The 17736-nt window shown below is 38.9% G+C and overlaps 1 protein-coding gene across 1 annotated transcript in view; it reads left to right on the top strand.

Annotated features, from left to right (window-relative positions):
• The first annotated feature begins 3874 nt into the window (after window positions 1-3874).
• clcnk (chloride channel K) overlaps window positions 3875-17736 on the top strand; it is a 32921-nt gene continuing 19059 nt past the window's right edge. Inside the window, exons 1-7 of the mRNA XM_057856655.1 lie at window positions 3875-4001; window positions 4931-5062; window positions 6750-6878; window positions 9588-9727; window positions 9809-9886; window positions 14586-14658; window positions 17409-17534. Coding sequence (XP_057712638.1) covers window positions 3875-4001; window positions 4931-5062; window positions 6750-6878; window positions 9588-9727; window positions 9809-9886; window positions 14586-14658; window positions 17409-17534 — 805 coding nt within the window. The remainder of the gene's footprint in view (window positions 4002-4930; window positions 5063-6749; window positions 6879-9587; window positions 9728-9808; window positions 9887-14585; window positions 14659-17408; window positions 17535-17736) is intronic.

Raw genomic sequence — 17736 nt, forward strand, 5'->3', positions numbered from 1 at the left:
GGATACCTTACTTAGGGCAGTCGGGGGTCCCTACAGGATGAATGGATGATGACTTATTTGTTTTTATAGATACTTGCTGCTCTATAGCTATTTTTTTTTTAGTATTCCTGTTTTCAACTTGTTGTGGAATGGCAATAAAAGGCACTCTGATTCTGAATTCCCTTAAGGCTGATCCGCCTTCACACACATTACAACCTTTAAGTTTGGAGTTTCTGTTTGTGGTTGAGTGATTCTTTAGAGTTATCTTTTTTTCTGTGTTACAGGCTTGATCACAATTGTTTGAAAATCTGGGCTATCAAGACCATACACAAACATTTTATGAATACTTTAAGCAATCTAACACGCTTTCAACATACTGAATTGCATTGAGCCAAATCTTGATAATGGAAAAGCCCTTAATTTATAATAATAATAATAATAATAATAATACATTTTATTTATAACACACTTTACATTTGAAAAACAAATCTCAAAGTGCACATTACCACAAATAAATAAATAAATAAATAAATAAATAAATAAATAAATAAAAAGACTAAGAATAAAAGAGTAAAATCAAAAAACAGACAGAAACACAGATAAAATCAGATACAAATCAGATAAAAGTAAGTCTGATAAAATTCGCCAGCGTAAGCTTTTTGAAAAAGGTAAGTTTTTAGTCCTTGTTCATGTCCTTGTCCTAGTAATTTGCCATTGAAATATATAACGACACTACATTATTAAATTTGTGAATGCCATTTTTCGGTAGATCTTTTGCATTTAATGTCATTGACCAAGTATTCCTAATGTAGTGGCCAATGGCCAAGCTGTAGCTACTTGTTAACGCTGATAAGAAAAGAAACTGAAAGGAAAGGTATGTGCAGGCAACAACAGAAAAAAATGAAGTCATCTCGTGGAAAGTAAGACAAAATGGACAGTAAATCATAGCTCACAATAGACATGGGGTCCTTGTAGCATGAAAAGTAATAAACAGTGGAGAGTTAATGTCATCTAGTAATCCAGCCTGTCTCAGCAGTGACATTGAATCTGTTCTGTGCATTTGTTTGTGTACATGCCACAGAGACTCTCTCAGCTGCTGTGTATTATATAATACTGCACAGACAAACACAGTCCATTACCATACATGGTGGAAATATGGAAGGTCATCACGTATCACACAGTCATGAATTTTACTGTACAGTATTTGTATATTTAAGACAGATGTCGCACAGAAACTGGTGTCCATTCAGATTTCATTGACCATCATATGTATTATTAAAACATTGATATACTGTAAAAGAAAAGATAACAATGGATAAATATGAAAACATATATACTGTAGTACCTATAAAAATACAGTGGGGTAAATAAGTATTTAGTCAACCACTAATTGTGCAAGTTCTCCCACTTGAAAATATTAGAGAAGCCTGTAATTGTCAACATGGGTAAACCTCAACCATGAGAGACAGAATGTGGGAAAAAAAAACAGAAAATCACATTGTTTGATTTTTAAAGAATTTATTTGCTAATTATGGTGGAAAATAAGTATTTGGTCAATACCAAAAGTTCCTCTCAATACTTTGTTATGTACCCTTTGTTGGCAATAACGGAGGCCAAACGTTTTCTGTAACTCTTCACAAGCTTTTCACACACTGTTGCTGGTATTTTGGCCCATTCCTCCATGCAGATCTCCTCTAGAGCAGTGATGTTTTGGGGCTGTCGTTGGGCAACATAGACTTTCAACTCCCTCCGCAGATTTTCTATGGGGTTGAGATCTGGAGACTGACTAGGCCACTCCAGGACCTTGAAATGCTTCTTACGAAGCCACTCCTTTTTTGCCCTGGCTGTGTGTTTGGGATCATTATCATGCTGAAAGACCCAGCCATGTCTCATCTTCAATGCCCTTGCTGATGGAAGGAGATTTTCACTCAAAATCTCTCGATACATGGCCCCATTCATTCTTTCCTTTACACAGATCAGTCGTCCTGGTCCCTTTGCAGAAAAACAGCCCCAAAGCATGCTGTTTCCACCCCCACGCTTCACAGTGGGTATGGTGCAATTCAGTATTCTTTTTCCTCCTAACACGAGAACCTGTGTTTCTACCAAAAAGTTCTATTTTGGTTTCATTTGACCATAACACATTCTCCCAGTCCTCTTCTGGATCATCCAAATGCTCTCTAGTGAACCGCAGATGGGCTTGGACGTGTACTTTCTTCAGCAGGGGGACACGTCTGGCAGTGCAGGATTTGTGTCCCTGGCGGCGCATTGTGTTACTGATAGTAGCCTTTGTTAGTGTGGTCCCAGCTCTTTGTAGGTCATTCACTAGGTCCCCCCATGTGGTTCTGGGATTTTTGCTCACTGTTCTTGTTATCATTTTGACGCAATGGGGTGAGGAGGGAGTTGAAAGTCCGTGTTGCCCAACAACAGCCCCAAAACATCACTGCTCAAGAGGAGATCTGCATGAAGAAATGCGCCAAAATACCAGCTATGGTGTGTGGAAAGCTCGTGAAGAGTTACAGAAAACGTTTGGCCTCTGTTATTGCCAACAAAGGGTATAAAACAAAGTATTGAGATTAATTTTTGGTATTGACCAAATACTTATTTTCCACCATGATTTGCAAATAAATTCTTTAAAAATCAAACAATGTGATTTTCTGTTTTTTTCCCCCAAATTTTGTCTCTCATGGTTGAGGTTTACCTATGTTGACAATTACAGGCCTCTCTAATATTTTCAAGTGGGAGAACTTGCACAATTAGTGGTTGACTAAATACTTATTTGCCCCACTGCAAATTGAAAAGGATGAGCAAACCTTCCTGCTAATGATTTGTGTTGTGTTACAATGTGTTAATATTGTATTCAACATATTTTATATTTTTGTCTCTGTTCATTTAAGAGATTTTGCATGTTGTTATATTGCATTTATACAATATGATGATAACAGTGTGATCGTCCTAACAATGGAAGGTTAATTAAGTAGTCTAAGTCCCCACTGAAGGACTCATATTCCAAATCCACGGCCGTTATTATTAGAAAAAAAAAAAAAAAAGAAGAAAAAAACTCATTCTTTTCACTGCCTTTGGTGGATTGTTTTCATATTTGCGTGTTTTGCGTGTGTTCGTTTTACCTTTCTATGTGTATGTGTTGGGATAGGTGTGTTAGGGGGTGCGATGCTCACAGCTCGCATTTCTCAAATTTTTAAAATAGCACAAGTGCTAATTGAGAGTGTGACATAAATGTGGAATTGTAAGAAAATATAACAGTAACTTCATTCTTGCCTAAGGCAGTTGCATTTATGTGTGTGTGATGGGGGGGGGGGGGGGGGGGGGGGGGGTCACACAACCACCTAAAAGAGGGTATGACTTTGAGACTGATGTCTAAATGGAACGAAGTTATTGGATAAAAAAAGAAAAAAATAGGCTATTTCATAATGACCTGTGTCAGAGTAACATCATATCAATGCCAGCCCATCTGAACACCATCAACCACTCATACTTGCAGTATCTTCACACAGGCAAGTTGGGTGAGGCGTCTTAGAGTTAATGAAGTTGAATTTGAACCCCCAATCAATATGCGAACCGCTCAACCACCTGAGCCATAGTTTCAAAACCGTTGTGTGGGCACGTGTGTATTTTTTTATTCATTTATTTTTTAGTCAATCATTATCTGGTAAGGTCATGTGAATGCCTAGTAACAATCAAAGCGTTAATCTTAGCAGTTCTCCCAAGTGTGACTGCTCAGTCTTAATGGTCGCAGCACATGACCTTCCAAACAGATCAAGGGACACCACCATTGCATCTCTCAGGTAAGCTTTATCGGTTCATAGTTTTTATAAGCAAGCAATTACGTCCATGTTTACAAAATACCGTATTTAGCTTGTATTTGTCCAAAGGTAGCATGAAGATTTTGGATGAGTCTCCTCATTGTGACACCAGCTGCAAGCACGAGAGCGTAAATGAACAGGAGACGCTGCTCCCTGCTCATCCATGGAAACCACACATAAGCTTCCGCGTGTTTGTCAAAGGTCTGACATTTCACTCTGATCACTGACTCCATTAGTCTAGGATTCCTTTTGTCTAGCTCATGCCAGCCTAAGTGCTAACGACATTTACAGATTTGAGATCATTGACTTAAAGGTTCCCGTTCACTGTACAATCATGAATGTGCATACCATTCATCCATCCTTCCATCCATGAAATTTGAGCAAAAGGCTAAGTACACGCTGGATTAGAAGGAGCGCATATTGACAACTAATTAAACTTTTTTGTCTGTTTTTATTTGTAACAAACTATAAAGTTATTGTTTGTTCAGCATCTCAATATTGCATTTATTATCCAACAAATAAAAATTGTTTGGTTGTGGTGAAAAGGAGAAGAAGAAAAAAAACACGTGCATCCTGATTACACATTTTGAGCAATAATAGATAACTACGTTTGAGGAAATATGAATACTTAGGATATACTTTTAAACAGTAAATATAGTCAATAGGAATACTTTTGTCATTGCAGTACTGTACAGTATTTGTCATGATGCTTTTGGCCCATGGCAGTGAACCAAAATTATTTATAATTATGGCCACGTAAAATGATTTTCTATTGTATGTATTTTTGTATGTATGTATTTTTCTAAGGCAAATAATAAGAGGCAAGCACATACAGTGCGCTATACAATATAGTAGTTCTCAGCTCACAGCAGGCTATAGCAGGTGAGGAAGGAAACTGTTTGACCCAGTTACGGAAAAAATACGCACATTCACAATGAACTCCAATGCATTAATCAGCATTTGTGTGGGCAGTTTGCACCGCGCTGGTAATTTAACCTAGGACCGTCACTAAAGCAGTAAAAGGACAAATATGCAAGCTGATGTGCAGGACACAACTTTAAGTAATAATCTTTGCCATATTTTATTTAAAAAAAAAAAAATCATATATTTTACTCGTTTTATTCTCGCAGGTTGTCTTTTAAAGATAAAATGTTCTCTGGAGAGAGTGTGCGGGATGGAGTGGTATGCCTACGGTGCTCTTGGAATCTTCAGTGCAGTTCTCAGCTTTCTTATGGACATCAGTGTGAGCAAACTGCTGACAGGTACATAAAAATGCATATGGGATGACTTGGACGTGCTATGTTTAGTACTGTACAAATAAAGCACTGTATTGTGTTTGCACTAGACTGTTTTTAAGGGTCAGGAGCGTCCTTGCAAGTGTATGGGCATAACCAAACTCAGTACTGAGCTTTTTTAGTATACAGTTGTGGTCAAAAGTTTACATATGTCATGGCTCTCTTGAGTTTCCAGATATTTCTACAACTCTGATTTTTCTCCGATAGAGTGATTGGAACAGATACTTCTTTGTCACAAAAAACATTCATGAAGTTTGGTTCTTTTATGACTTTATTATGGGTTAACAGAAAAAGTGATCAAATCTGATGGGTCAAAAATACACATACATGGATCTGAAAAAGCGAATCATTGACTTGAACAAGTCAGGAAAGTCACTTGGAGCCATTTCAAAGCAGCTGCAGGTCCCAAGAGCAACAGTGCAAACAATTGTTTGTAAGTATAAAATGCATGGCACTGTTTTGTCACTGCCACGATCAGGAAGAAAACGCAAGCTATCACCTGCTGCTGAGAGAAAATTGGTCAGGAGGGTGAAGATTCAACCGAGAATCACCAAAAAGCAGATCTGCCAAGAATTAGAAGCTGATGGAACACAGGTGTCAGTGTCCACAGTCAAGCGTGTTTTGCATCTCCATGGACTGAGAGGCTGCCGTGTAAGAAGGAAGCCCTTGCTCCAAAAGCGGCACCTTAAGGCTCGACTGAAGTTTGCTGCTGATCACATGGACAAAGATAAGACCTTCTGGAGGAAAGTTCTGTAGTCAGACGAAACAAAAATCGAGCTGTTTGGCCACAATGCCCAGCAATATGTTTGGAGGAGAAAAGGTGAGGCCTGTAACCCCAAGTACACCATGCCTACCGTCAAGCACGGTGGTGGTAGTATTATGCTGTGGGGCTGTTTTGCTGCCAATGGAACTGGTGCTTTACAGAGAGTAAATGGGATAATGAAGAAGAAGGATTACCTTCAAATTCTTCAAGATAACCTAATGTCATCAGCCCGAAGATTGGGTCTTGGGCGCAGTTGGGTGTTCCAACAGGACAATGACCCCAAACACACATCAAAAGTGGTAATGGAATGGCTAAATCAGGCTAGAATTAAGGTTTTCGAATGGCCTTCCCAAAGTCCTGACTTAAACCCCATTGAGAACTTGTGGACAATGCTGAAGAAACAAGTCCATGTCAGAAAGCCATCAAATTTAACTGAACTGCACCAATTCTGTCAAGAGGAGTGGTCAAAGATTCAACCAGAAGCTTGCCAGAAGCTTGTGGATGGCTACCAAACGCGCCTAATTGAAGTGAAAATGGCCAAGGGACATGTTACCAAATATTAGCGCTGCTGTATGTATATTTTTGACCCAGCAGATTTGATCACTTTTTTCTGTTCACCCATAATAAAGTCATAAAAGAACCAAACTTCATGAATGCTTTTTGTGACAAATAAGTATCTGTTCCAATCACTCTATCAGAGAAAAATCAGAGTTGTAGAAATAACTGGAAACTCAAGAGAGCCATGACATTATGTTCTTCACAAGTGGATGTAAACTTTTGACCACAACTGTAAATCCTACTAAATAACTGTCAAAGACCAAGATAAGATAATTTTACACGCACATATGCATCAAGTATGAATGTATGATGTATGCCTTTGTCTATGTGTAGCTCACCAGTGGCTTTATAGCCTGTTGGAAGGAAACAATCTGCTGCAATTCTTCTGCTGGACTCTTTACCCAACATGCCTCTGTGCCATGTCATCTTCACTTTGCAATAACATTTGCCCCTTCTCCACAGGTCTGTTTGCCACTTGACATGTATTGCATTTTAAATTGTCTTTGTGAGCGAATCACTCAAACAGTAAAATTAAGGTTTAAAACAAATGAAAAACACACAATATATAGCGCTATTTTAAAGTATGCACCCCTGTTTCTTTTTTTTTTTTTTTTTTTTTTTTTTGCATGGTGTTCCCACTTGATGTTTAGGATCCATTCGTTTTCAACACCACTTATCCTTGACAGTGTTTTAGGAAGCAGGAGCGTATCCCAGCTGACTTTGGGTGAAATGCGGATTACACCTTAAACTGGTCACCATTTAGTCGTAGTGCACACATCTGTAAACCCTAATTCATTCACAGAACTCTAAATTTAATCGTTGAGTAAGAGATTACAAGACAATATTTTAATGAAGTACGTATGATTCCCATTTTTTATTGTGTACCATACAACTTTGCTTTAAAATATTAAGCCCTATCAAATAGTAGCATAAATGAATGTTAAAAGAGAGACAAAGTTTATATATCAGTCAACTACATAACGATAATTGACTATGATGATCTTAATTTTGAGCTTTGAGTTGTAAGCTAGTTATACTATTTGGATTACAGTGTACTTACAATCGCACCCACAACTACAGTGGGGCAAATAAGTATTTAGTCAACCACCAATTGTGCAAGTTCTCCTACTTGAAAAGATTAGAGAGGCCTGTAATTGTCAACATGGGTAAACCTCAACCATGAGAGAAAGAATGTGGAAAAAAGAAAACAGAAAATCACATTGGAAAAAAAAAAAAACAGAAAATCACATTGTTTGATTTTCAAAGAATTTATTTCCAAATTAGAGTGGAAAATAAGTATTTGGTCACCTACAAACAAGCAAGATTTCTGGCTGTCAAAGAGGTTTAACTTCTTCTAACGAGGTCTAACGATGTCTAACGAGGCTCCACTCGTTACCTATATTAATGGCACCTGTTTTAACTCATTGTTGGTATAAAAGACACCTGTCCACAATCTCAGTCAGTCACACTCCAAACTCCACTATGGCCAAGACCAAAGAGCTGTCAAAGGACATCAGAGACAAAATTGTAGACCTGCACCAGGCTGGTAAGGGTGAATCTGCAATAGGTAAAACGCTTGGTGTAAAGAAATCAACTGTGGGAGCAATTATTAGAAAATGGAAGACATACAAGACCACTGATAATCTCCCTCGATCTGGGGCTCCATGCAAGATCTCACCCCGTGGCGTCAAAATGATAACAAGAACGCTGAGCAAAAATCCCAGAATCACACGGGGGGACATAGTGAATGACCTACAGAGACCTGGGACCACAGTAACAAAGGCTAATATCAGTAACACAATGCGCCGCCAGGGACTCAAATCCTGCACTGCCAGACGTGTCCCTCTGCTGAAGAAAGTACACGTCCAGGTCCGTCTGCGGCTCACTAGAGAGCATTTGGATGATTCAGAAGAGGACAGGGAGAATGTGTTATCGGGTTAGGGTTGGGGTTAGGGTTATATGTTACGGTCAGATGAAACCAACACAGAAACACAGGTTCTCGTTTTTGGAAGAAAAAGAATACTGAATTGCAGCCGAAGAACACCATACCCACTGTGAAGCTGGGGGTGGAAACATCATGCTTTGGGGCTGTAATTCCGCAAAGGGACCAGGACGACTGATCTGTGTAAAGGAAAGAATGAATGGGACCATGTATCGAGAGATTTTGAGTGAAAATCTCCTTCCATCAGCAAGGGCATTGAAAATGAGACGTGGCTGGGTCTTTCAGCATGACAATGATCCCAAACACACAGCCAGGGCAACAAAGGAGTGGCTTCATAAGAAGCATTTCAAGGTCCTGGAGTGGCCTAGTCAGTCTCCAAATCTCAACCCCATAGAAAATCTGTGGAGGGAGTTGAAAGTCCGTGTTGCCCAACGACAGCCCCAAAACATCACTGCTCTAGAGGAGATCTGCATGGAGGAATGGGCCAAAATACCAGCAACAGTGTGTAAAAAGCTTGTGAAGAGTTACAGAAAACGTTTGGCCTCCATTATTGCCAACAAAGGATACATAACAAAGTATTGAGATGAACTTTTGGTATTAACCAAATACTTATTTACCACCATGATTTGCAAATAAATTCTTTAAAAATCAAACAATGTGATTTTCTGGTTGTTGTTTTTTTCACATTCTGTCTCTCATGGTTGAGGTTTACCCATGTTGACAATTACAAACCTCTGTAATATTTTTAAGTGGAAGAACTTCCACAATTAGTGTTTGACTAAATATTTATTTGCCCCACTGTAAGTGGAAGTCGATACCACACTGCTGCATCAAGTCAGGCAAATGCACCACTACACCATCAGCAACATATGGTGTTTAATATAATCAAATAAATGTAAAAAATGTAAATAAGATCAGACAGCGATAAGCGAAGTAAAAATCTGATGCGTTTGTTAGATAATACCAAAGGAAAATAATTACAATTTCCATAAAGAAATAAACGTCTGTTTTAAAACTGCATTAGATGTTTTTCTTGGGTTATCTCTTTTCCTTAGTTTCTTAATCTTAAAAAGTTGGTAGTGTTATGTCCTTACCGTCCCTATGCAAATCTACGCCATTGGACCAGAAATACATTCAATATGCTCTTTAGTGGATGAGTCAGGATGATTGGATAATTAAGGTGGGCATTTTCTGATTTATCTAATGGTACTTTATGATTGTTTCTTCAGGCTCTGGTATACCAGAGGTGAGGACCATGCTGACTGGCATACAACTACCACAATACTTGTCTCTCACTAACATGTTCACCAAGTTCCTGGGTCTCATTTGTACACTGGCAGCTGGGAGCACAATTTTTCTAGGGAAAGTGGTGAGAGGCTACCTATACCTTCACACACAAATTTACATTTACCTTTGTTGAACAGTCAAGACTGTATATTTCTTAAAACAGGGCCCATTTGTGCATCTCTGCACCATGATGGGAAGCTACCTGAAAAAGCTGTGCGTGCTGCTTCAAGCCAAGAAGGAGGTAATGTCCATAAAAAACATTAAGTGTAATATTTAAAACAAAATAAAACAACAATGATGCACAATCTTTGTCACAAGAACTAATAATACAACTGCTCTGAAGTTGTTCAAAATCCCTATTCAATTTTTGTATTTTTTTTTTCAAAGAGGCACTTGTCAGGGAAGCTCAGGTTTGAACTCCAAGACAAGTGTTACCTCGATAGCTAAAGAAATGAATACAACCCCAACCACGGATTGCTTTTCTTCGAAGGCTTTATAAACAAGAGCTCTCAGGTACAAAATGATGCGACCCAGCCAGGAGCTGTGATCACCCAGAAAGTACAAAGAAGTACAATAGAGGCTGGACATTTATACTGTTTGAAAGGGCGGTGCCCAAGCCGACCCTGAAACGCAACTTACTCAGAAACGAAACTCATCATCTCACAAACCTGGGTATTTTTCCATACAAAAACATCTTTGAACTGAGACCTTGAACACCGGTCCCGGCTAGAACAAAGATAACAAACCACAGTCCTCCCTTGTATTCATTCAGGGCATATTGAAAAACACAGGAACATAACAGTCCATATTTGGACATATGGTAATACAGTCTGCAGTAGTCTAGGCCATGAGAAGGCACACTCAACAGATTAATGCTACAATGTTCTCATGCAAGCATACAAAAGCAAAGCATACAAAATATAATATATAATCAGTGGTGAAAGTGGGTGGGAACGGTCAGGAACGCAGTTCCGGTATAAGATTTAGGGCCGGAACGCAGTTCCGGTATAAGATTCAGAGCCGGAACGCTGTTTCGGTATACGATGCTTTGATTCTGAAAATATGACGGCAACTGTCAAAACACTATGTAAAAAAAAAAAAAAAAAAAAAATGCTTAGCTGCCACACATGCATTTCATCTCCAAGAAGAAAACAATCTACCAACATCAGATTTACATACACAAGTGTTAACAACAAGCATAATAACGTGCTTAGCGTAATCCGTTATCACCGATATTTCATATTTATTTTATTCCGATATTTATCATTTCTTTTGTTCCACGGACGGCATGGAGGTTTCCCCAGCTGCTGCAGTTATCTGAGTCTGACGATGACGAGTCACGTCAATGTGCGAATGCACGCAGCAAAGCAAAACGCCTGGACTCATTTATCCGTTCAGTTGGCTGACATACTGATATGTGATCACCAGATAGTTAGCGCTGATTGGTTCAAATGTGCATGTTTTCTGAAACAGCAAAAAAAAAAAAAAAATGCAGGCAATGCAACAGAAAATGGATCAAATCTTTAAGAGCAAGGAAAGAGTTAAGGTGGCTTATTTATCATATTTAGCTTTATTTGCTCTGATGGGGAGGTTCAGAACTTTTTAACTGTTAATGTGCTATTTGGACTTATATTTGTTCATTTATGTTAGGCTACTTATTCATTTCCTTATAATTTAAAAAAGTCAATGTTTGCGCGATCTTCAAAATATATTCCATTTCACTCTGCATAATATAAGTCATTTGTACTTATTTTTCTGAGTGTATGTTGCTTATATCTTTATTATTAAAAAAGAAAAAAAAATGCATGTTTACATTATGTTCAATTTTTATATACCGTACATCCTATGTTTTTCAGTAGTTAAAATTGAGATTTGGCATTTAGTATGTGAGGAAATGAGGGAAAATAAAAATTATGATATGGAGGTTGGGGTTATAGCTGTTTTTGTTAACATTTATTTTGCAAAAATTTTGAATGAAAATCAGTTTTTGTATGTGTTATACAAATAACTGACCAAACAGTTTTCTTTGCATTTCAGTAGTCCCATTTCAGTAGTTCCCCCCCCCCCCCCCCCCCCCCCCACACACACACACAAAAAAATTATAATAATAATAATATTTCTGGCTCAGTGGCGACGTTCAAGTCGGGGAGTTCCGGCAAGAAATTCTAACCACTTTCACCCCTGTGTATAATGGTTGTGTTTAAGCATGAATAAAATTTTCTCACAGCACGTTACTCAGTTTTCAATATTTTGAACTTTTTCATGCATTAAATAGGTTGAAACGGAAGTGTGCCCTTGGTTGAAGTTTGTTATCCAATTTTTTTTTTTATTATTATTATTATTATTTGATTGCAATCACGTTTGGAAGTTAAACCCTTCTGCAGACGCCAGGATTTGAAATTGTCTGAAGTCCTATGTCACACTTCAGAAATTTCTGAACGTACTCACCTTCTTCGTTCATCTTTCAAGCCCACTATTATCAGGAGTGCTGAGCTGTAAATGCGGAATATAAATAATGCATTATTTAAATCTATACATGTGCCACTGCTGTGGTTTAGTGCAATGTTTACGTCAGACGACCAGTTCCTGTCTTGTCACTTATTTTTCCCCACACCCTTTTCGCTGCTCGCCATTTACCTGGCTGAGAGGCACTTTCACTGGCAGGTGTTCTGTCGATTTGGTCTCCCTGTCGAATTGATATTTATAGCGCTACTGAGCATGCGCATCGCAACCACACCCCCTAAGGTTTATCACAGGTCAAATGTCCGTCGAGTTGGTCTACCATTTTGACTATAGTGTGGTTGCTGTTGTTGTTGCTTCAAGTAATATTTTTAATGTATATTAATTTTATAGTGCCTTTTGACTATTAAGCCTATTAAAAATGCTTATCATAGTAGAATATTATTTAAAGTAATTTATAAGCCTGCTAAATTATGCTACTTCTAGTAACATTCATTTTTAAAGGACGTTATAAGCCTGTTGAAATACACTATACCTATTTTTGTTATGTACTCATACGTTCACTTGTATGCATTATGTAGCCTTTTACTCTCAGTTGAAGCAATCATGCATTCACATTGTGGTTAGTTTTAACATATACCCAGAGGTGGGCAGACTAGCCAAAAATTTTAGTCAAGTAAGCGTACGTTACTTCTAAATTTTTTACTCAAGTGAAAGTAGTCATCCAAAAATTTACTCAAGTACTGTACGAGTTAAATAAAAAAAAGTTGTCGAAAAGAATACTCAAGTAATGAGTAACATTGTGTGAGTAACAGATTACAGTATCTGGTTGTTTTTAATAATGGCATTTTTTTCTCAGCACAACTTAATCTATATGAACTGTTACAGTGGTATGAAAAAGTATCTGATCCTTTTGGAATTTCTCACATTTCTGCATAAAATCACCATCAAATGTGATCTGATCTTTGTCAAAATCACACACATGAAAATACAGTATCTGCTTTAACCAAAACCACCCAATCATTCATAGGTTTTCTCATTTTAATGAGGATAGCATGCAAACAATGATAGAAGGGGGAAAATAGGTAAGTGAACCCTCTGCCTAAGGAGATTTAAAGAGCAACTGAAACCAATTTTCACCAAACATTTTAAGTCATGCGTGTGCCAAATCACTGATTACTGGTTTAAAGCTGCCCTGCCCACTATAAAACACTCACCTGGTAAGAATTGTCTTTATGAGAAGCATTGACTGATGGGCCTCATGGCTCGGTCAAAAGAGCCGTCTGAAGACATGTGATCAAGGATTGTTGATTTGTATAAAGCTGGGAAAGAATACAAAACCATCTCTAAAAGTCTGGATGTTTATCAATCAACAGTCAGAGAAGTTTTCTACACATGGAGAGAGTTTGGCACTGTTGCTTCTCTCCCAAGGAGTGGCCGTCCACCAAAGATGACGCCAAGAGTTCAGCGCAGAATACTCAGAAAGGTAAAAAAAGAACCATAGAGTGCCTGCTAAAGACTTACAGAAATCACTGGCACACTCCAATATCTCCATACACACATCAACTATAGTATATGTAAAACTATGGCCAAAAATAGTGTTCATGGGAAGACTCCACGGAGAAGGCCACTGCTGCAACAAAATAATAAATTTGATGGTTCACTTACTTATTTTTCCCCCTTGTCTCATTGTTCGCATGCTATCCTCATTAAAGTATGAAAACCTATAAATGTTTGGGTGGCTTCAGTTAAAGCAGACAGTTTTTTCATCTGTGTGATTTTGACAAAGATCAGATCACATTTGATGGTGATTTTATCCAGAAATGTGAGAAATTCCAAAAGGTTCAGATACTTTTTCATACCACTGCTTGCCTCCTGACAAAAATACACACACAGAACGCCAGTGAACGCCATTGGAGTGTAGAGTGAATATTTCTTTTTTCATTGTTAAATAGTGGAGCTTGGTGCCACTTTCAAGAAGATCGTAGTCGCGTCTGCGTAATGCGCATTGCCCATGAGCTTCCACATTGTGACACGCCTCCACTGATGGCAGTAAGAGCGAAGACTATGCAATTTTGCTCCAGTCAGCTACATAGTAATGACAATTCGAGATTCTGCAGAAGAGTCCGAAAAGGATGAAATAGATTGGTTTTAAAAGAATGACATTCTGGCCACTATCAACACAAACTGTGGTGCCAACTTGGTAAAATGGCATCCAAGGTTATGAAAAATAATGTATAAACATAAAAGTCAAATGCATCTCTAAATTGTTTGTGTACAAACACTAAAGTTTCTGGAGTGCCTGCATACATTTCAAGTGCAAATTTGAGTTTCTTTGGGTTTTTTTTTTTCTCGAGCTGCAATTCCTTCCTATGAATTCTTTGGTGTCCCCCAGGGGAGGCATGCCACACACATTGTGCAGATTAATAGAATTTTATATAAATCAGCTCATTGTGTAATCATCCTTTGTTGTTTGGAAGATAGCAGATGGAGACATATTGGTTGTGGCTGCGGCAGCCGGTGTCGCCAGCTGCTTTGGAGCACCCATAAGTGGTGAGCAAAGAATAAATTACTCCTGTATTTTGCTTCTTTTACTGTCATGTTCTTCCTATCCTCTCATTAATATTATCATATTCTCAGTTTTCCTTTACACATAGAGCCCAAAGACTATTTGTAGAAATTACCGTTGTTTTGGCCAAACTGCATGTCCCAACATTTCTGTTGAGCTCAGATCACTTCGACACACACACACATACTGTATATATATATATAAATACTGTACATATATATATATATAAATATACTGCTCAAAAAAATAAAAGGAACACTAACATAACACGCTGTAGATGTGAATAAATGAAATCTTTTTGTTAAATACTTTGTTCTTTCCATAGTTGAACGTGCTGACAACACAGTTAGACAAAAATTATCCATGAAAAATAAATTTATCAACCCATGGAGGTCCGGATTTGAATTTATACTTAAAATGAAAGTGGAAAAACACACGACAAGCAGATCCAACTTTGATATAATTTCCTGTAAACAAGTCAAAATGAAGCTTAGTCGTGTGTTTGGCCTCTGCATGCATGTATGACCTCCATGCAACGACTGGGCATGCTCCTGATGTGGTAGCGGTTGTTCTTCTGAGGGATTTCTACCCAGATCTGGACCAGTATATCACTGAGTTCATGGACAGTCTGAGGACCAACCTGTCGTCCTGTAGGAGATTCCAGGAGACAGGTAGTTACTCAAGGAGAGCTTAGTAGGGCCGTAGAAGATCCTTAAACCCTCAGCAGGATCGGTATCCACTCCTTTGTTCAAGGAGGAATAGGATGAACACTGCCAGAGCCCTACAAAATGACCTCCAGCAGGCCACTGGTGTGTGATGTTTCTGACCAAACAATCAGAAATGGGCTCCATGAAGATGGTCTGAGGGCCTGACATCCTGTCGAGAGCCCTGTGCTCCCTACCAATCAACGTAGAGCTTAAGAGGCATTTGCCATAGACCACTAGAATTTGCAACTATGCCACTGGCTCTGTGCTCTTCACCGACGAAAACAGGTACAACCTGAGCACATGCGACAGATGTGAAAGGGTCCGGAGATCCCATGGAGAACATTTTGCTGCCTGCAACATCATTCAGCATGACCGGTGTGGATGTAGGTCAGTGATGGTCAGGGGAGGCATATCCCTGGAAGGACACACAGACCTCTACAGGTTAGATGATGGCACCCTGACTGCTATTAGGTATCGGGATTAAATCCTTGGACTCATTGTCATAAGCTACGCTTGTGCAGTGGGACCTGGGTTCCTCCTGGTCCACGACAATGCCCAACTTCATGTGGCTGTAGTATGCAACAGTTCCAGAAGGAAGAAGGAATTGATAACATGACTGGCCCCCACGTTCGCCTGACCTAAATCCAATAGTACACCTCTGGGACATTGTGTTTAGGTCCATCTGTCAGAGCAAGGTTGCTCCTCAGAATGTCCAGGAGCTCAGTGATGCCCTGGTCCAGATCTGGGAGGAGATTCCCTAGGACACTCTGCGTCGTCTCATTAGCAGCATGCCCAGTCGTTGTAGGGAAGTCATACAGGCACTTGGAGGCCACACACACTACTGTGGCTCATTTTGACTTGCTTACATGAAGGTTGAATCAGCCTGTAGTGTGTTTTTCCACTTTCATTTTGATTATAACTCTAAATCCATACCTCCATGGGTTGATACATTTGATTTTCATTGATAATTTTTGTGTGATTTTGTTGTGAGCACATTCAACTATGGAACGAACAAAGTATTTAGTAAAAATATTTCATTCATTTATATCTAGGTACAATGTGTTACGTTAGTGTTCCCTTTATTTTTTTGAGCAGTGCACGGTATACGTATATACTGTATAACTGGGTGGAATCTTATGGAGTTAGCACAGCCGCCTCACAGTTCTGAGATTAGGGGTTCAATCCTGGGATCCAGCCATCCTGTGTGGCGTTTTCTTGTTCTCCCCATGGGTTTTCTCCAGATACTCCGGTTTCCTCCCACAAAAACATGCAAGGTAGGCTGATTGAACACTCCAAATTGTCCACTTGTAAGACCAGCTTAGTGCAAAGGTGTCGTCTTGTTTTGTTGGATTTAAATACTGCACCCACTGTTTTTTTTTTTCCCATAAATCACAAGTATATTTTATGTAAAACCTTATTTTTCACTTGTCTTGTTATGACCAATGAAGTCATTAGCCTAAATAACTGTAAATTATTTGTTACCAAAATTTACCATGGATGTTATCTGAAATTTAGGCTTGTTAAGTCCCTCAGCATGGCAAGTGGGCATTTGCATTTTGAATTTAAGACTAATTTTTACGTGTCATCCTTGGAATACCATATGTACTGTGCGTACCGGCACCTTATGATTTTCAGATTAAGCACTGAATGTCTTCAAATACCAATTGCAGCCAGCACTGATTTAATGTGTCTAGCATTGGTGAAACAAATGGTATGACAGCTACCAAGGGACATATCACAGGCGCGCCCCTAGCAACTTGGTGCCCTGGGCGACTGCCAAACCTGTCCATGCCAGGAACCGCCCCTCCAGTTACCCGCATTACTACACACATTCAAAGCTCTTAAAAATCAACAGGCTTACCTTCGCTTACTCTCAAGTAACCCATGTACTATCAAATAAGAATTCACTGTTGTTACTGTTGTTAGCCAAAATGTTAACACTAAGCTAATGACTGGGCTATCCAAGCAAATCTAATAAGGCTTGCTAGTGTTTTTTGTAGTTGTTGTTTCTTCTTCCGTCCCTGTAGGCGTGTTTTTCAGCATGGAGGTGATGTCCTCTCACTACGCCATGCAGAACTATTTCCCGTCCTTCTTCTCAGCGGCCTGGGGCGCATTGACCTTCCGCTTGCTGTCAGTGTGGCATGGAGATAAAGGTAAAGTATTGTATGGCAAATATGACAGTCTTTCCGTTTAAAAGCAAGGAAAAGGAAATATATGCTTATTCATTTCTGTGATTGGAATTCATTCATTGAACTGAAATTTGCAGGCATTATTTGCAGGTATACTCTGCAATCTTCTTGCATGCTGTTTGCCCAGTTGGTCTGTTTTTGCAAGATTTCCTCAAGACACTTTTCA

This window comes from Corythoichthys intestinalis, chromosome 2 (genome assembly GCF_030265065.1).
Source record: "Corythoichthys intestinalis isolate RoL2023-P3 chromosome 2, ASM3026506v1, whole genome shotgun sequence".
Classification (NCBI taxonomy): Eukaryota; Metazoa; Chordata; class Actinopteri; order Syngnathiformes; family Syngnathidae; genus Corythoichthys; species Corythoichthys intestinalis.